Source organism: Pelodiscus sinensis, chromosome 3 (genome assembly GCF_049634645.1).
Source record: "Pelodiscus sinensis isolate JC-2024 chromosome 3, ASM4963464v1, whole genome shotgun sequence".
NCBI lineage: Eukaryota > Metazoa > Chordata > Testudines > Trionychidae > Pelodiscus > Pelodiscus sinensis.
In genome coordinates this window covers 109,758,530-109,779,445 of record NC_134713.1, presented here as the reverse complement: position 1 = coordinate 109,779,445, position 20,916 = coordinate 109,758,530, and the positions used below count along the sequence as shown (strand labels likewise).

Below are 20,916 nucleotides of genomic sequence, written 5' to 3'. Positions count from 1 at the left end.
CGTTAATGAGATCTGGATCTGAAAAGTTCCTGGTTTTCAGAATTGACATTTTCTTCCCTTGGCCTGTCTCATCTCTGATAATAATGCCATAGGCCAGATTCTCTAATGTGCCTTGATCCTCTTTTCCTGCTCTGACTATGTAAAGAGGTCAGATGCTGGTTGTAGCTAACCAACAGAATTCTCTTGGTGGAGTTCCGCTGCAGGAGAGAATCTGGTGCTGCATGTGGTAGGTAGCCCTGTAGGTGGACATGGCTAGCCTGAGCTTTATTCTTGTAAGCGGAGGAATGGTCCCGCTATTGTGGGGAACTTTCCTGGCTTCTATACCCCGGTGAAATGGACCAGCGAAAGGATCTGAGTCCTCGCTCCCACTTCCTTTACCCCATGGCTTCCTGATCCTGAGGGCTCCCCCTCCACTCTGGCACTTAGCTGTTCGCAAGTACGTTCGCAACCAGTAGTCCATGAGGTAGACTGGCCCCTCGTGTTGGCTCAACAAGCACCCGGTATCCATCGAATCTGCTTAGCACCTGGCAGCGTCCATCAACAATCTTCTCACTCCAGGGAGGTATAACTGTCTCCCTGCCACCTTAACATAGCCAATCTGTCCTGTGGGACCAGGAAAACATCCTTGTCTCTCCACTTGGGCCAGTACCCGCTTCAATGCAGCATCCCTCCTAGGCTCCCCATGCCGGTTCATTTCTTGGGTACCTTCCCCCACTAATAGTAATTCTTTCAACTCTCTTATTATATTCATCCCGAGAATTCCTGGTGCTCTGTTCCCCATCAAAGTCTTCTCTGAAGCTGGATCCTTTAGGATAAAGATGCATTTTCCCGGGATTATCCGAACCATATACCCTACATCAGCTTCAAGGCACCCCACAACAGGGAGAGCTAATCCATTAGCTGCTGTTAGCTGTACAAACCGGGTATTATGCATGGTCAGATCTCTCTCTTTTAAGTAGTTTTGGAAATATGATTCAGAAATAGTGGTGACTTCTGAGCTGGTGTCTATCAAACAGCGGGTCCTCACCCCTGCAATGGTTATTTCCACTGTCAAGCAGTGTCCAAAAGCTCGACCACAGAAGTTATCAAATGCACTAGCATCATCAGGGTCCTTTTCCTCACTGCTGGCATGCTGCCCTTTTCCGAGGGACAGCCGTAAGAACCCTTCTGTCCCCGCTTGGCCTTCCCCTGATGTGCTACTCGATCTTGGTGTCTCTTGGATTTCAGACGCTCGGGATTCCAGTCCCCTCATCAGTGGACAATCTCGGCTAGTATACCCTGGCCTTTCACAAGTGTAACAAATGTACCTTCCCAGCTCATCCTTTAGTGGGGGTCTTTGGGACCCTGGGGTTCTGGGGTATTTTGGCCTAGTAGTGAAGGTGGAGGATTTATCATTCACCACCTCAGTCATTACTTTCAGCATCTCCCCTTGCTGGACTGCTAGTTTTTGGATAGCTTCACTTAAACTTTCCAATGTTAACTGTGTTTGTGGCAGGGCCTTTTCCCCAGTAGTTGCACTGACTAGGCCCCCACTCCGTGTTCGGGAGTTAGGCTTGCCGGTCTCTTCCAAAGGAGCCTCCTCTTCTTCTGACCACATAATGGCAGCCTCCATGAGTTCAGGGAACTTCTTCCCAGGCTCTTCCTTCAACCTTCTCTTCATTTCACAGCGGAGGGAGTCATCTCGGAGCCCCAACACCATCTGTTCTTTCAGCGCCATATCTGCGTCTGAAACTCGTTGAGGGTCTCGCCACTCCATTTTGCTCATTCTCTCCTGGAGTTCATAGGCATATGCCCGGAGAGTTTCACCAGGCTCCTGCTTTCTCTCAAAGAACTCCTTTAGCCGGTTCCAATAGGTACCTTGTCTCCATATACTTCTAGAAGGAGTTCAAATACCTTTTTCACATCTTTCTTGTCTGCCATTGCCATAAACTTTACTGTGGCCTTGGGCTGGCCCTTGAGGTGCTCTTCTATGAAATCCACATGATCTTCTTCAGGTATTCTTAGCACATGTAGAGCTGCCTTCAGACTTCACCCACTCCTCTACCGTAATGTCTCCTGGCCTAGTTGGGAAGCCACCAAACTCTGCAACCTTCCGCTCCCATGGGACATAAATAGTAGGGGGTTTCTTAGCTTCTGCTGCCTGTTGGTCTATAACTGCCTTGATGTAGCCAGACACGAACCCCATCTTGTTTTTCGCCCCCCGTCCCAGAGAGCAAGAGAAAGGCAGTCAGCCTTTGATGCCCTGAGAAACCAGGTGTGGTGCCTGTCCCTGACTCTACCATAAACAGAAACCAGACAGTAAATGGGCTAGTTGACGACTGGGAGGCCTCCCGTCACCGTGATGGCTAGTATCAGTAATTGACACGCCTGCACTGTCTCAGGAGAGGAATCTTCGCCCATCACATACCAGAGGTGTCCATTGTCTGCATTTTCCCAAGTGTGAATTATGCTTTCACCCTTAGTGGGAAACTTGGCATTCAAAGCCATTTTTCCTAATTGGCCACTTGAGACCAGGAAGAAGCCTACGTGACCCAAGGGGTATAAAGAGGGGTATAGTAGTCCACCCCATTTGAGCTCCAATCATCTATACCTGCTGGCAGGTATTGATTGTCCCCCAAGGTCTGTGGGACGCCCAACCTCATCCTACTTCTTCCTGAGGGATTGAGAGAAAGACGCTGGCCACGCCAAGTCTGGAACGCAGGGGTGAGAATATATACCTGCTATGTGTCTATTTTGCATGCATTTAATAAAAGCTCAGAGAACCAAAAGGGTTTCATGGGACCTATAAGTAACTTATTAGTGTAATTTCTGTCCTGTCCTTTGTAGTGGCTGTGTTATCTGTAACACAGTAGTAGCATTTAATAACTAAGTTTACCCTGTAACAATAAAATAGTAACTGTTTAAGCTTTAATCTGACTCCTTCAGTTGCTGTAACAGAATCAAGCACAATTTAAAAGAACTTCAGCCGGTCATAAAGGACTCACTGCCCTGTCGGCTGACACTTGACCAGTGATAAGGCTTCTCTATGCTCTGCTCTAGCTTGCTGTAATGCCTCGCTTTGGTCTGATAATCTGCACTGAAGTTCAGCAACCTGGGTCTGTAGTTCTTCAATTCCAGCCATGGTAGAGCTCTTGACCAGGCCTGGATGGTGCTACCAGAACTCAACAAATAAACCAATGGGGTGGACCCTTTGAATAGGGTCCTGTTCGTGACGCCAATTATGTAAGCGGGGGAATGGTCCCGCTATTGTAGGGAACTTTCCTGGCTTCTATACCACCCCGGTGAAATGGACCAGCGAAAGGATCTGAGTCCCCGCTCCCACTTCCTTTACCCCACAACTTCCTGATCCTGAGGGCTCCCCCTCCACTCTCTTGAGTAGCAGAGCCCTCGAAATCCCAACAAGGCTGGGCCCAGGTTTCCTGGGGCTTAATCCCCGACCCTGTAGTCACTAGGGGCAGGAGTTAGGGTGTCCCCACTCCGAGGTGCTCTCTTTACACTGCAGGCCTTCTTGGCCCAGTGATCACTTCATAAGGTTCAAAGCAAATACAATTTATTAAACATCAACTGATTAAAGAGAAAAGAATAAGAAAAAATGAGAATGGTTAAATGAGAACACACAGCCCTGCTCTGTAGCACAGGGACATCAAAACAGCAGCCTGCAGAGTGTAAGGACAGTTCACAGTCTCTTCCTTAGAGGCCCTGGATGTGCTGCAGGCTGGACAGGCTTGCTCTGGCAGTGACCACACAGCCTCAAGCTCTAAGTGGCCAGACCCCTCTCCCAGTCCAGAGCCTCTCCCCACACTTTGCAGTTCCCAGCTGCTCACCACATTCAGCTGCAGGCTGTGCTGCTTGGCCAGTCTCTAGCTCCTTGTGTTGCTTCTCTGTTCTTTTTGGCTCTCTGAGCACTGCCAGTCTGCTGCTCCTTGAGCTGTGTGTGTCTGGCTCTGCTGCTGCAAAAACTGCCCCTCAGCACAGCTTGCACTCCTCTTAGCAGTCTCTTAGCTCTCTCCTTGCTCAGAGAGACCCTGAACAATCCCAGCTCACAGGGAGGACGGGTCCTGGCGTCTTGCTTTTCTCACTGGCCTGTCCAACTTGTCAATCAGGCTGAGCTGGAGTGTTGGCTGCTTTCCATTGTCTCTTGGGTCTGTCAGTCTCATGGACCCTTCCCCTTTTGATACTGGGAGCTGGCAAGCCAAAAAACTCCCACAGAGTTTAAGTAAGGGGCTAACAGTCCCCTTACATTCTGATAACTCTGATAGATGTAGGAAAGGATCAAAGTTTTAAATTAAACATTTACCTTTACATTTTTTCAGAACCTTGCAAATTTGCTTTTAATTGAGTGACTCCAGTCAGGTTTCAGTTCTTTAAACATTGGCTCAGTTCTGAACCCAAAGTACAAGTAGGGTAAATGGCCTGGCATTTAACGTTTGCAATGACACATCTTTCCTGTTTCTTCAATTTCTTCCTTTTATGAGGTTGAGTTTTGCAGCTCTGCATTCATTAGGACCAGTTTGTTTAACCTTGGCTCTCTTAAGTCAATTATTTCCCAGCTTCTTTTGTTTGTGCTCTTGAGAAAGCTGTAATTAACTTCCCAGGGACATCATCAAAATCTTGAAACAGAGCTTGTTAAAAAATGAACAACAAGATTTTAGTCTCCCTAGTTTCCTCTTAACCACAGGTTCCATGTCTTCTATCACCACTGAAAGCACACAGTGGCATTCCACAGTCATAACTGAGAAAGGAGATGAGATGAGCGAAAGAGAAAGGGAACCATGAGTAGGAGGTGCAGAATTATCTCTTTCTCCAGCTCCCCCTCTGATCTCTTTTCTCTTCCGTGAATATGAACACCAACATATTTTGATGATTTTGGAAGTGGAATTAAAAATTCTGATCTGTCCTTCAAAGTGCTAGTCCCTTGGGAGGTGCCGTACAGAAATGTTGGCACCCTGCCAAGGGGGAAGGAGGAGGCAGGAAAGGGGACAATTACTCTTGAGCCCAGTGATTCAAAAGGGCCTGGAGTCCTGGGCACTTTGAATCATTGGAGGTGTGTGGGTGGTGGTGGTGGTGGTGGTGGTGGTTGGAGGGGAGGGGAGGTGCGCTGCCCTCTGGATGGTCCTGAGGGCTGCGGGGGTGGGAAGGGGTGGCAGTGTGACATGCTTTCTGACTTGGCCCCACCCTTTCTGCCCAATGTCCTGCCCCTTCCAGGAGTGTGGAGCTCCTCCCCTTGCACAGGGGTCCAGCATGGCTGTCAGATCCCCTGGCCATAAGAAAACCCTTCGTTCTTGTAGCAGAAGGTTTACATTGAGAAATTAGACAGAGAATAAGAAACAAGTTATTGGGCTCAATGGAGTGGTAAATGAGTGGCATTTAATGGCCTGTGAAATATAGGAGGTTAGAGTAGATGATCTGACAGTCCCTGCCAGCCTTAACCTCTCCAAATTCATGAAGTAATTTAATTAAATGTGGCTCTTCATCAGCTCACTGTCATGTACAAACTCAGATAAATAACTAGTTTTGGCCTTTGACCATGTGAGTGTTTTAGTAGGAAGTTGAGAATCTTTCCAATTGGAATGTTTTGTGGAGGGATTGAAAAAGAGAATTGATCAAAAAGAGTTTGAAAATTGGCTGCTTGGCCTAGGAATTAATGCTTTTTGCTGCCATATAAAATACTGTGATTATTATTGTTAAGAATAGTAATATTGCCCAGTTAGATGTCAACAAGCAGAAATCAGAAGCGGTCTGCTCATGGATAGCATGAATCGGCTCCTCAGAGGCCTCTGTGGTACAGGCAGTCCCCGGGTTACATACAAGATAGGGACTGTAGGTTTGTTCTTAAGTTGAATCTGTATGTAAGTCGGAACTGACATCCAGATTCAGCCGCTGCTGAAACTGATCAGTTTCAACAGCAGCTGAATCTGGACGCCAGTTCCGACTTACTTACAGATTCAACTTAAGAACACCAGGCGTCCCCAAGTCAGCTGCTGCTGAAACTGATCAGCGGCTGATTCCAGGAAGCCCTGGGCAGAGCAACTCTGCCTCGGGTTTCCTGTAGTCAGCGCTGGTCAGTTTCAGCAGCGGCTGACTTGGGGACGCCTGGGGCAGAGCAACTTGGGTGCTGCTGGGTTGCTCCAGTAGCGCCGCTCCTCGGCGCTACTGGAGCAACCCAGCAGCACCCAAGCTGCTCTGCCCCAGGCGTCCTGATTCAGCCGCTGCTGAAACTGACCAGCAGTGGCTGAATCAGGATGCCTGGGGCAGAGCAGCTAGGGTGCTGCCGGGTTGGTCCAGTAGCGCCCAGAGCGGTGCTACAGGACCAACCGGCAGCGCCCCAGCCGCTGTACCACTGGCGTCCGGAGCAAAGCCGCGGAGCACGGGGGCAGCGGGACAGCCCAGACGTGCCGTGGCTGTCCTGCTGCCCTCGGGCTCCGTGGCTTTGCTCTGCTTTGCTCCCCGTCTCCCTGGTCTGCAGACCAGGGGATGGGGAGCAAAGCAGAGCAAAGCCGTGGAGCATGCGGGCAGACGACAGCCCAGACGCGTCGGGGCTGTCCGCTGCCCGCGTGTTCCGCGGCTTTACTCCCCGTCCCCCTGGTCTGCAGACCAGGGAGACGGGGAGCAAAGCAGAGCAAAGCCGTGGAGCACGCGGGCAGCGGACAGCCCCGACGCGTCTGGGCTGTCCGCTGCCCGCATGCTCCGCTGCTTTGCTTCCTCTCCCTGGTCTGCTGGAGACCAGGGAGACGGGCCCCGTTCGGAACTCGGGGACTGCCTGTACACTGCTGACCATTGAGTAGCTCCAAAAGAAAGTCATGTTTAAGAACATAGGTACATAAAAACTGTCATACTGGGTCAGACCAAAGATCTTTCTAGATCAGTCTTCTGACTGCTCAGTGCCAGGTGGCCTGGAGCAAATGAACAGAAGAGGCAATCATCAAGTGACCCATCACCTTCTGGCAAACAAATTCTAGGGCTATTCAGAGCATGGTGTTGCATCCCTACCCATACTGGCTAATAGCCATTGATGGAGTTGTCCTCAGTCCTCTGTTAATTTATCTAGTTCTGTTTTGAACCCTAATCCCTTAAGCTACATCTACACTACAACACTATTTTGGGATACTGGAGTATCCCAAAATAGCTATTCCACGTCTTAACAGCATGCCCATTATTTTAAAATATAGCAAGCTTGCTATTCTGATGTCCCTGTAAACCTCTTTCCACGAGGAGTAGGGGATGTTTTGGAATAGCGGGTTATTTTGAAATTTGGCGCTGTGTAGACTGCGCCAAATTACAAAATAAGCTATTTCAAAATAAGATCGAAATAAGCTACGCAATTTTGACCTATGGAGCAGTGTAGACCACCCTTATTAGCATATTTTGGGCTGCTCCATGAGGCTAATGAAGTTGGATATCGTTTTTTCTACTGAATTGTTTATTCACGTGATAATTGTTACCGTCACTCTGCAATATTTTGAGCAAGATCCACTGCCCATGGAAATCAATGGAAAGATTCCCATTCACTTCAGTGGATACAGGGTGAGACTTTTAGATAATCATGGTCATGAGCGCTACAGGGAAACCATACAAAAATAAGCTTAGGATCAAATCGTGGATCCTACCCTACACTTTGATCTCCCATGGTGCTGCTCTCTAATGGCACTCAAGAGCCTGTACAACATAGTATTACTGGCAGAACTCATTAATCCTTTCCTTGGAGAGGGCAGGTCAATCATAGCATGAAAATTTTGTATGAATGTGTGTGTGTGTGTGGGGGGGTGATGTGCAGAGAGAAGATAGGTGCAACCTGTTCCTTCAGACAAGAAAAGATTTTCTTGTATGGAAGATAATTTGGTAGGATGTAAGAAAAGGAATAACTTCACTTCTATTCTGATCAATAACATTTAGTTGCCCATTTTTTTTAATGTTATCCTGCTGCCAGCTAAAGGACTCGGTATTACTGAAGGAAACAATAAATTCAGCCTTTTTTCTTGCGAGATTTTGTGGGCTAAAGTGTGTAGCTTGTAGTTTGAATTTGATCAAAAATCTTTGACTTTATCAGAACAGTGGCAAAATGAGCCTGCAGTTAAGATTCCCATAGTGAAAATGCTGTGTTACTAACCCAAACTCCTCTAAGTCCTGGCATGGATTATTTGTCATGCCTTCATATTAAATAGTGTCTTTAAAAATTTACCTTTTATCCAGGACTGCTTTTGTCCTATCTTTCTGCTTAGTTCCTCACTACCTTCTCCTTCTCCCAAATGTCCCCATCTAGAGGAGATGGTGTTGCAACAAGAAAGCTGTCAGAGTGAAAGGACTAACTGAAACAGAGATAAACAAGAATTCATTGTGAAATTTTCATGAGGAATTCTTGTCCACAGTCAGTCTACGAAATTTGGCCACTTTATGTAATTTGGCCATATGTCCTAGTTGTTCATACATTGTCCCAGCATCTCAGAAGCTTATTTTGTCACTCCTAAAATGTCCCATTTTTTATTCCCTCAATCAAAATGTTTTTGTTGTGTGTTTAAAAATTAAATTTTAGGATTTCTATACCTTTCTGTGCCTCTTGCTCTATTCATCTGATGAAATGGGTGATGCCCATGAAAGCTCATGATACTGTAAAAAATTTGTTGCTAGTCTCTAAGGCTACGTCTAAACTACATGGCTCCATCGACGGAGCCATGTAGATTTGTTTTTTTGGCAAAGGGAAATGAAGCTGCGATTTAAATAATCGCGGCTTCATTTAAATTTACATGGCTGCCGAGCTCAGCCGACAAACAGCTGATCAGCTGTTTGTCGGCTGGGCACGCTAGTCTGGATGTTCCCCTGCCGACATGTAAGCCTTTTATCGACATCCCCTGTAAACCTCATCCTACGAGGCATAAGGGGAATGTCGATAAAAGGCTTTAAGGTCGGTGTGGAGTGTCCAGACTAGCGTGCTGAGCCGACAAACAGCTGATCAGCTATTTGTCGGCTCAGCACGGCAGCCATGTAAATTTAAATGAAGCCACGATTATTTAAATTGCGGCTTCATTTCCCTTTGCTTATCTGTCTAATCTGCATGCCTCCATCGACGGAGGCATGTAGTCTAGACACACCCTATGGTGCTACAGGACCACTCTTTTTTTTAAGTTACAGACTAACACAGCTACCTCTCTGAGACTTACAAAATGTTAGTTCAAGATATACTGCTGTACCAAGCAGAATTTGCTCTGTGTTTTCTAGAGAGAGACCAGGGGAATAAGTGTTCAAGGTGATGAACAGGAGTGAAGAGAAAAGCTGAATGAGAGTAGATCTTATCAAAGCTTCTTTATGCTCAAAGTGAATGTTGTTAACACTTGTTCAGAGTTTCATAATAAAGACATTCAGGACACAAAATAGCCGTTTGCTTCAGGAAATAGATATGGAAGTATCAATACCAGCACTTTTTTTTTGTCCTACGTACATTACTGAAAAATTACCATCTGTTTTTATTTTGAGAATCTGGTGACTTTAATTTTGTTGAAATCATTTTTATTAATTGAATCCAACATCACTGTAACTTGCTGTAATAGTCACATTCTTATCTTCTTTATTTATTATTATTCTTTTCTTTACAGAACAGGCAAAATGCTCTGAAGATGAAATGGAACGACTTTACAAGTCATTAGAGCAAGCAAGTTTGTCTCCCATTGGGGACCGTCGACCTTCAACCAAAAAAGAGCTCAGAAAGTCCTTTGTCAAAAGGAGCAAAAATCCCTCCATTAATGAGAAACTCCACCAAATCCGAATGCTGAATAGCACATTAAAGGTGAGGGGTAAAGTTGAAGTCTAAAAAGAAAAAACAGTTTGAATTAAAAAAGAAACACTCCTAGGCTTTGTCCCAATCTCAAAGTGAATGTTCTTCAGTAAAATCTTTGAAATAATGTTTCACTTTCTCCTCTGTATTTTGTGGCTATGTTAGAAAGCGGAAGCAAAAGCAAAAATTCAGAAAGAGCTGTTCTTGCTGGATTTCCAGCCCAAATGGAGAAGGTGCGAGGAATTTTATAAGAGATCATATTTTAATCAGTTGTAAAATTCACACGCTCAGTGGGTGTTTGGTGAGTGCGCTGAATGGGGCAGCCTCAGAGGAAGGAGAACAGATGTATACTGGTAATGACAAACAAATGACCCTTAGCCAAGAAAGTTTTCCTTAAGTAATTACTGCAGAATGCACAGGATGTGCCAAATCTATTTTAAGGGCCTCCTGGAACTAAAATAGCTTTAATAACACAGGCATCCTGCTTTCATGTTGGAATCTTATCCTGGGTAGAGAATGACAGGGCTTCTCAGAACATTCTCTGGAGGGCCTGATGAACAGACTGCAAAGCTCTGCTGGATAAACTCATATGTGATCCTGGAGAAGTGAAATCACTTATTAATATACAATTAAACTGTAAATGCTGAGGTTTGAATGAACATTAAAACACTGTCTTTCCCATCCTCTTGCTTTTTTGTCACTAGAACTAAGAACTGAGTATGTTACCTCAAATGCTTTTACTTAGCTTTCAGTCATGTCTATTCTGGAGAAATTTATAAAGAGATTTCTCGGCAGCACTATTGTCTGTTCAGCTGATAACAATTCATTCTTCTATAGCATTTGCTGTTTAAGGGCCTCAAAGCTGTTACAATAATTAATGAAGTAAATCCAACTACCCGCTTCTAAGATAGATAAATAGTAATTCCATTTTACAGGGGAGGAAAAATGTTACATGGCTTTTCCAGTGTAATGCCGATCACCAATAAAGGAAAGAACAGAGTTGCTTAGTGCCAAGTGGACTGGTAGCTTCCATGTTAGTGTAAAATCTTCACATTAGAATAACGGTAAGTTGGGTAAAATCTTTAGTGCTATTAGAGTTTTCATTTATTTCCTAGGGGATTCACATCCCTCTGGGTAAATAAATGAGTAAATTATGGACCTGATAGTGGTTAGTCCTCTTTATAACTTTAGACTTTTATTTTTTTGGGAGGTGATTTTCTTGGATATTTTTCTTAAAGCAGAAAATATGGTGAGTTTTGCTTTGTTCAAACTGAGAAGTTGGAGTGCCGACAAGATAAATATGGCATTAGAGAATTTCACATGGAGACAAATAGTATTCTTTATGCAATGGTGTTTACATTAGCTGGTGTGAATGGCACATTCTCAGAGCAAGGAAAATGCCAAACTCTGTGCATCAGAAGAAAAGTATGCTTTTAAAGTAATTACTGTCTTTTTAATATTATATGAATCATGACATAATTAACCCTGCATGATCTATTGGAAATGCAGAACTTAGTGAAGTCCCACATTTGATCCACCTATGCTGTGCTTTGACTAAATTTTTATTAGCTTAAAGCAGAGTGATTTATGAACATGCCAAGGCTGAGTGGGATTCTTATGTTGGACTTGCTGCTCCATGTCTCTAGCAATGAATCAGTGTTGCTGCTGCGGTATATCATTAGCAAAACATACATCAGGTGGCTTGGAAGAGAGGAAAGCTGTATGCAGAGTGTTTCACATGCTAAGGGAAGGGGGGAAATTAGTCTTTTCTCCAGAGATACGGAAGAAAGTTCCACAAAGAAAGAAAATTTCCCCATTGGAAAAAAAATCCCTTCTTCTACATTAGCAGCATCTCTCTTTGTTTCTCTCTCCTGGGCCTTTTGCTGTTCTCTGACAAAGTTGCCAGCTAGACATGGGGTTGAATAATCTGACTTTATAATCAGATGTCCAATTCCAGATGATTTACAGATCACAGAGGTCAGGCATTCTGGGAAAATTGTTGAGACTACTTTTGTGTTTAATTCTGGGGTCTAGAACGCTCTGCGCCTTCTTAGCTGCCTTTGCATCCCCACTTACTCTCTAGCTCATCATCTAGCTCTAACCGTGAAACTTTCTCTCTCTTCCTTTTAACTCCTTCTGCAATGACACTTGCTGGGGCTGACTAGAGGGGCTTAACATAGGCCATTGGAGGGGACTGGTGAATTCAGGAATGTGCCACAGCAGAAACACTCTCGTGCTTGCTCTGAATGTCTGGGGGGGGGGTGTGGGATTAAATGCAAGGGAGTGACTTTGGCAGAGCAACCACCACCATGTGAACTCTCCCACAGCTCATCCAAAGCCAAGACAGTAAAGGAGGAGGGAGGGGAATGGCTTGAAGGAAGTTGCTATTGTACCGCCTGTCTTTGGCTTAGCTGTATGCTGTCAGAGCAGGACATGTTAGCAAGAGCTAACTACTTCTGAGTTCAGCAGCAGAAAGTATTATTTGACATATTAATAGTGGAGGGTTGAGATGCTGCCCTTTGAGATCCCATCACTTTCTGTACACGAGCGACAAATAAAGCTTGTTCTGTGGAAACAGACTAGCTTTAAACAGCTGTATTACAGGATTGTAGAGGCAAGTGACTGGCACATTGCATTTGAGAAATGTGCTAATGTAATTAGACTTTGTAAAAATTCATATGGGCATTTTCTGAATTTGAGCCTTGAAATCCATGATATTGGTATCCCAACATTCAGAACAAATGCATACATTAGAGTAAACCGTATGTTGAGAGCCCAGCATATTGAGGCTGCAGGGCAGCTGCTGGGGACTGGTGAGCAGCTCATAAGGAGAACAGCTCCTCTCCTGGAGGGAGACAAGCCATGTGGACAGATGACATATCCCGTTCTTACTATTTTTTCTCTCCATAATGGCTGTTTTTTCTTCCTTCTGATAGCACTAGAACTTCTTCTCATGGGGCTGTTTAACAGCAGAGGCCTTCTCTGAACATGTGCCAGAGAGAAATGGCCACTTTTGCAGCTAATTTGTCTCAGCAGAGGTTCCTGCTCAGAGCTGGCATAGTTAGATGATGATCAGTGGAGAACCTTTTCAGTTCAGATTAGAAACATTTTGTTGTAATATATGTGTCCATAGCTGAAATCCAGTATCACCACTTGGAGGAGCCCTGTATGCCCGGGACACGCTAAAAGGATAAGAAGATACTGTAGACCAAATGAAACTCTGCAATAGAGAATAAAGGTTGAGGGTTTTATTCTCCATGTACCCATATGTCTGGTCACATCTCCTGTGTGGAATGAAACTCAGATCTCTGGGACTAAAAATGTGAGCCTCTACTTAGTGAGCTAAAGGAACAGTGTTCATTAACTTAAAGGTAGTAAACATCTCTGTATGGTCTAGTGGCACTAGACTGGAACAGAGAGCCACTTTATATGAGCTTGGATTACACCTAAATTTAATGAATCTAGGATCTTAAGGGTATCTACAAGGTGGGCAAGGAGTGTTCTTGAAGATCAAAATTTTTGCAAAATGATGTGAAAAGGGACTAGTTCTTCATGACTCTTCTTATGAGCTTTTGTGAAAAAATCCCGTGAAATAGCTTGGCTAGTTTAAATACCCAGATGTAAATAGAACCCTAAGTTCTGTTGAAAAAAACTTTTGTCATGGGCTGTTTTAAAATTCTCCTACTCAAAAAGGGAATCACGTTGCCAAGATGGGCAATTTGCCAGCTGTATAAGGGGATGGGCCTGTAATGTTCATACACGTTTTATTAAGGAAAATTTGGTATGAAGTTGGTATGGAATATATATATATATATATATATATATATATATATATATATATATATATATATATATATAATAATAATGTATGTAATAGAATATATAATATGATATGATATGATATGATATTTATCGTTATTAACCCTCTTGATTTTTTTACTAGAGTAAAGAGCATGACCTGGCCATGATTAACCAATTGCTGGAGGATCCTGAGTTGACAGCAAGGAAGTATAGAGAATGGAAGAACACAAACTCCATATTGGTGCAAGATGTCTATCAGCAGCAGGATGCCCTGGCTGGGTCTGAAGGGAGTAGCAAGGAGCCATAGAAGAACTCACCACCATTCTTTAACTGAAAATGTTAACTGAGGACAGTGGAACCTGCAGTATGTTACAGGATTCCTCTCTAACCCTCTTTGCCTACTGATGCTTTAAGCTACTAAAGTTTAAGGTGTGGTTTTTGCAAGTGCATATGTCATCCCTTTTAAAAGGAAAACAACCCATTCTCCCAAACATTTTTCCTCTCTCCAAACTCATTTCATGCCAATAAAATGGAACCCCAAAACTACAAAAGATGCCCTTTCTGGGCACACATCTGAGGCAAACAGTATATGAAGCAAAGAGGAAATGGATTTGCATTCAAGAATGGGTGATCTTTCATAAGAGATAAAGTGAATACATAAAGACCTGAAAGTCTCCGAGGAATGTACATATTGTAGATACTAGACCTTTGGGGTCATTTTGTTCATGTAAGCTCTTGATTGAAGGATTTTTTTTAAAAGCTATGAAACTCCTAACAGGATACAATCCTCTCTCCTACCACTTGTTTCTGCACGATAACTACAGATAAGAACTTTTATCTCTACTTATCCTTGTTTTGACTGCATTACCATTTTAAATGGTGACAACTAAGATAATTATTATACAAAAATCTGAACTTTAAATAATGTTCAAGGCACTCAGTCAATGGACAGCATAAAGATTTCCTCATTGTGTATGGACAAGATCAAGATGCTGTTTTCCTACATCATCTAGAGAGGGTCCGTTAATGTGTGTCGGTGACAAATAAATTTGTTCTGCAATTTGGAAACTCTATCTCATCAAGTTTCAACTTTTCTTATGGAGTATAGGATTCAGTAAAGGACAGTTTTCTGCTTATATTTTTGACAGTAATGAATGTGTGAAGAATAAGAGTGTCCTGAATTTTTAGACATAACAATAGCCCTTATGCAGTGCTTTTAAGAAACAGAGCACAGTATTCTTTATAAAGAAGATCAGTATCATTATCCCCATTGTACAGATGGAGAAACAGAGGCACAGAAAAGCAGTGACTTGTCTGATGACATTCAGCAGGTAGTGACTGAGCTGGGCAGATCCAAAAATATAAAACATAGTTGTTTATATTTTTGTAAATATATATGTCACATTATGGCTTACATAAATGCCTGACCAAGTACTGTATATAATTTTATTTATATATTTATGTACTGTGCATTTCCTACTGTAGAAAGGATCACATGTTATAGATGAGATTGTTTATCTGTTGATTTCAAGAGAAATGCCTGCTCAGTTTTCACACTCAAATATGATTAATATAAATTCATATTCATAAATTCCAAAGTTACAGACACATCAAGTGTTGCATTGTAAGCTTTATTTTGACCACCTCACTTCTACCTTTTTGTTCTCGTTATGAGATTTGGTTGAAAATTTCACTGCATATTCTAGGGTAAGAAAATATTTTTCTGTAAAATTTCATTACCTCAGGTGATATAGTTTCATAACCCCAGGTGGTATAATTTTGATTAACAGACTACTTAATAAAAAAGTAATTTTTTTTTTTTTTTTTTTTTTTTGCTGCAGTGTGTTAACATTTTCAGCCTTAGGTTTCTCAGCACAGGATATGCTTTTGAACTCTCAACTAGGCCATGTGCAGTATAGTTTTATTTACACATTTGAACATATAGAACTTTGTAAAGTCATTGAGTTTTAAGAACTGATCTTCCTTTTTAAATGGATGCCCATCAGAGAAACTAACATTTAAAGATATATACTCAAATACTCTGTGGGGAAGGAGGAGCACTCCAATAAGCCAGTGTGTAAAGATGCTCTCTAGAGTTTTTGGACTCATCTAGCTTTAAAGCAGAATACACCATAAAACCAAAAATCAGATGTATGCAGATATTGAGCTACCTGCATGCATACTGTAGGTTATTAGAATTTTGATTATGAAAACAAATATTAATCATCTTCATTGGAGTAGGCTAGCTCTCCTCCACTTGCTTAGCAATTAGTTTTAATTGCTTGGAGATATTTCATTACTAAGCAATTAATATTTTAAGATCTAAACACGTAGCTATATCCTAGAACATCCAACATGATATTGGCTCATTAGAGAAGGCTTGAATGTGGTAACTGAATGCAGGGGGAAGTCAGGAAGAGGGGAGGCTCTGAGCACTGAGGCAGGGCAATTTTGGCAGCTGGCAAATTCATTCAAGTTTGATTGTAAGAAGCCCTGCATAGGTAGAGAAATAGGTTTTCCCTTCTGCAGATATTAGTGGAGGGAGACATAGATTGAGGCATGGCAAGACACAGGCAGCAAAAACAAGTGCTTGTTGGGTGTTGTGACTCGGGAGCAAGGGTGGATCAGGGATGCCACCAGCACTGCCTCAGTGAGTCTAGATTTGTATTGCACTATGGAGAGCATTAGCTAGAAAGCAAGGACTGGCTCCGGACTGGAAGTGGGTGGTAAGAACTAGTGTTGGAATCAGAGAAAGAGACTGAAACAATCACTGGGCACATCAGTTAAAAAACAAAACCACAAAAACCTTTTAAATTAAACCTCCTAAACTATGGAAACCACAAGCTAAGTGACATAAGTAGAGCTGGCAACTGCCTTACCCATCCAGCTCATTCCCTTGAATTGAACTTAGCAGCTTTAACTGTAACATGATGATGGTTTGTTTGTTTTAGGTCTGAATAGGTATATGGATATATTCTATTGTTTTAAACAACAGTACTGAAGGGTTTTTTTTTTTGCCACTGATATTATGCAACCAAAGGTATAAAATGCTTCAGGAACTCAGAGAAAATTCTGCTTAGGATAAATCAAGAAAACAATTTATTCAACTATGAAATTCCTTAGTATGGTTTGAGACTTCAAACATTTTTTTTTTCAGTTCCCAGTGAATAACAAAACTCCAGAATGTTAGTGATATTTATTGTCCTGGTAAGAATTCTTCGCTCAAAGCTGTCATTTTTCCAATGTGTACCTACTACCCAACAAACAGCTTAGGCTAAACCAATAGTTTCACTCACATTTGGAATATTTCCCCTTGTGTCTTAAAAATCAGTTGCCAAGATTTGATACAGTAAGTAATTTTTTTTCAGAAAGCCTTCAGAATGACCCATATAACTACCATTTGAAAGGACAGATCTTCATCAGTCGGCATGGAGTGCTGGGTGTGGTGCCCATTGCGCTTTCTGATTCTGAGGCTACTCTGTATCAGCCCACAGTATTAAGATCCTTGTACCTTCATCAGCTGCCATTGGACCCTGAGTTCCATAGGGCAGCCAGGTTTATGGAAGCCCTAAATAGTGCACCTTGTCCCTAGCTGCCCTCTATACTGACACCCAGAATAGGTGGTATGGAAGCCACTACAGGAACTCTATACCACTCAAGGATGTATCTGTCCACCAGAGTCCTTTAGGACTTGTTCTGCCTAGTTTAGGGTTAATTTCCATTGGGAAAGTGACACCAAACTCCTCACCCTCAGTGTGGAAACTTGGCGAAAGCCTTGGTAAAATATATAGACAGTACAGAAATGTGTTTCACATTTCACATAATACAGAATATACATGTGTATATATATTTGCCCCACTTTCTCAGTTGTCACAGTGCTCGCTCAGCAGTGGAATAAATACACCCTCCCCTCCCAGCTCATGATACATGCTTTGATTTTATAACTCACTATTCATAAGTATCCCTCCTGGGGACCTTAAAGTCTACTGATGACATCACATTTTATTGTGCCATTGCTTGACAGATCAAACAAAATTGCCTCCCAAAGTGCATGTGATGAACCTGAAACTAAATCAGCTAGATAATACCAATATCAGGTGATTTACAAGGTCACCCACCACACAGTCCCATGCTAGCCCTCAAAATAGCAACAAGTGGGACATAAATAATGGATAGACCTCGAATGAGCCCTCTGCATAGGGGTGGATCGTATGTGTGTTCAGGAGTAAAACAAATAATGTAAATGTAAACGATTATCATAAATCTGAGAGTGTGAATTAAATTGTTGGCTTTCCAGCAATACAGACTCCAGTGAAGAAAGAGATGTTTATCTATTAATTAGTATCTCATGTCTGATTTATTTGTGTATATATTTTTCATCTGTAATTTGGTTTGGTTGAAACAGAAATGGAGATGTAGAGATACACAATTAGGGTCTGATCTTGTGAAAGGGCTCTCAACTTCCATAGACATCAGTGATAACTGAGGGGTTGCTTACATGGCGAGTTTGTGTGCAGCTTACTGGAGCATGACAGGTAGCACGCTGTTAGTGCACAGGTAGCTAGTGCACTGTATATTCACATCCTATAGTTGCCATGAACTAGATAAATGTATAGACAAGCCCTGAGCCATGTCAGCACCTAACTGACATAAGTCCTTGAAGTACATGTAGGTAACAAGTCCTTACCAGCTTATGATCTAACCTGCTTTAAAAGCTCTCAGTCTTATAATCATTCCCAGCAAAACCTTGAAGAGGGGACAATCTAATTGTCTGACTCCTGGAAGTAATTCTCCAAAAGAGAACTGCCCAATTAGATGTGGAAATGAAGGGATGCAAGAGGGATCTTTGGCCATATATTTGGTATTAGATCAAATAATCACTCAACCCATTTGTGATACTCTCATGTTTAGAGGGACCAGCTTGAGGATTAATCTCCTGGGTCCATCTCAACTGTAAACCTGTTGTTGGGACTAAACATTCAATAAATACATGGCTAAATTGTGGTAGTTTAGGGCTTAGTCTTGAAAGTGGCTGATTGCTTTCCCAGGTGCTTCATTTTAACTCCATTGCCCACATGCTCAAGTGCTTTTCTGAACCAGTGCCAGAATGATCAGCAGCTTGCAGGACTGAGCCCTCGTACCCTGGCAAATCTGGAGTGACTCTATTGGTTGAAATAGATTTACATTGTGTAAATGGGAGCACAGTTTGGCCCAGTGGGTCATGCCATCTTATGATTAGTGCAAATGCATGCATACGCATGTGTGTATTTGTAGGTGTATGTATGTTTGTGTAATAAGTAGTGACAAAACAATGTCCTTGGATTAACAATGCAGTACAATTGATTGCAATAGGGTCATGTAGCCTGAAACAATTTTGGAAAATTGGAATAGTGCCTTGTTAGCTGGGCAATAGATTTTTTAAACTATTGACTTTTCAAGCAACTAACAGAGAGTGGATTACATCACTTTGTTACTTAAAATAGAACAGAGAATTCTCAGCACAGGATAATTTTAATGTAGCTAATATTTCAGGCAAAAACCTGTTGTCTAAGAAAGTAAATTTACTGAAATGTCTCATTCAGAATGAGAGGAGAAGAGGAGCGGAATAATTCTATATAAATTGCTGTAGGCAAATGATGGGTGTAATTGTTAATTATATTAGGACAAGAGACCACTGAGCAGCATGTTCTCTAATCAGTAGTGTTGACAGTCAATAGTGTTCCTATAAAAGATTTAGGAGTATGAATTAGGAATGGCAATGTTACTCTAAAATGCAAAGTACCCAGTGAATTATGCATGGGGTTCTAAATGGGTGCTAAAACAACTATTATGCTACCCACCCACGTGTGTTATTTCACATGTTATTCAGGAGAATTTAAACATGTTTTTTAATTTATGTGTATAAGTGAGACAGATGGGGGGGGGGGGAAGGTTTCATTATTATTCCTTTGTCCATAAGGCTTTGAAGTGACTGCAAAATGTAACAATTTTAGTCATTTCTAAAATCCATTTTAATGGCTTTTTTCAAAATCAAGGATGCCTCTCTATTTCAGCCTATAAGAGCTCATGAGCTGCCAGGACTAGAAGTGAAAGCTGCAATCCACTGAGATGGAACTGAATCCCAGCACTCTCTAACTGTAACCATTTCACTAGATAGTGGACTGGACATTTGTCACTGCTCTAGGACTGACTCTGTGTTTCAGACACATGTCATTTTTGCAGGGGAGGGGGAAATCCTACCAATGCGGGGAGAAAGGAAACTTTTTTGTGGCAAATTGTAGAAGTGTGTACGTATGCATGTGGAAATGAAGCTGTTTTAAATCCACTCACAATTTTGGAATCATTCCTCACTGGAGAAGTTAAAGGGCAGAGTGCGGGTAAATCGGTCAAATGTGAAAGATAAATGCAGTTTATCGCATCAGTGTCATACCTACCTATTTGTGTGTATATTTGGTGTGCCAACGTATTTTTTGATACAATGCATCTATCAAAATATAAGGTTATTTTGCAGGTGGAGTCTCATTGCATTGTATGGTAAGAATTTTTGTGTGTGACTTGAGTGACCAATTGCAATGGCCGTATGTGTCATTTATAAGAGAAACTAAACTCTTATAACAGGAAATAGTGGTTTTCTTCTAGTTTCCAAATTTCCTGTGCTACGTGGGACATTTAGAAAGAATATACATGTAAAAATGTCGGTCATGATTTCCTTGAACGCTGAGCAAGATCTTCAGTTTTTTGTGCTGCAGTCTACTGATTTAGAAAGCTTGCTTTCTTTTTCACATGGACCCAGCCTTTAAACAGAAAGGTGTACTAAGAAAGTGAAATTCCCCCTTTGCAGACAGGCACTACCAAGTTGACATTCCAGTAATATCCCATTTACACCCTATTTGAGGAGGTAAGTGAACCTTTTTTGTTGCCAATTTTCTCCAAGACTGGTGGTGTGCATTAGTAGATTGGCCAAGAACTTAGGAACCATCTAAGTGCTATTGCTTACTCTGTCCCAGATATTGTGGGGCCTTGGACAGGGTACTATAGCTGCTCTAACAAATTACCCTCCCCATTTCACTTTCCCCCTTTTTGTAAATATAGATATAAACATTTATATACCTCAGATGGTGATGCAATGAGTAATACCAAGTCTTGCAAACACTAACACAGATGAGTAACTTTACCCATGAGAAGTCCGTGGAGTGACTCACATGAGTAAAGTTATACACATGCATAATAATAACAGATTAGAAAGGACTGTACCAAGAAAGCCAGTATTATTATCCCCTTTTTACAACAGAGAAGCTAAGGCACAGAGCAATGACATGACTCACCCCAAACCACCCAGTAGACCAGTG

The 20,916-nt window shown here is 42.3% G+C and overlaps 1 protein-coding gene and 1 long non-coding RNA gene across 9 annotated transcripts in view; both read left to right on the top strand.

Moving 5' to 3' along the window:
- IPCEF1 (interaction protein for cytohesin exchange factors 1) overlaps positions 1–15,373 on the top strand; it is a 90,883-nt gene extending 75,510 nt beyond the window's left edge. For all 8 annotated transcript variants that reach the window (XM_025180647.2, XM_075924475.1, XM_075924477.1 and 5 more), the window contains 2 exons: positions 9,588–9,778; positions 13,710–15,373. In XM_025180647.2, the coding sequence (XP_025036432.1) occupies positions 9,588–9,778; positions 13,710–13,874 (356 nt within the window). In that variant the 3' untranslated portion in view covers positions 13,875–15,373. The remainder of the gene's footprint in view (positions 1–9,587; positions 9,779–13,709) is intronic.
- Positions 15,374–15,386: 13 nt separating this feature from the next.
- The window catches only part of LOC142827921 (uncharacterized), a 76,176-nt gene continuing 70,646 nt past the window's right edge, over positions 15,387–20,916 (top strand). Inside the window, exon 1 of the long non-coding RNA XR_012902729.1 lies at positions 15,387–20,465. This is a non-coding gene — a long non-coding RNA (uncharacterized LOC142827921). The remainder of the gene's footprint in view (positions 20,466–20,916) is intronic.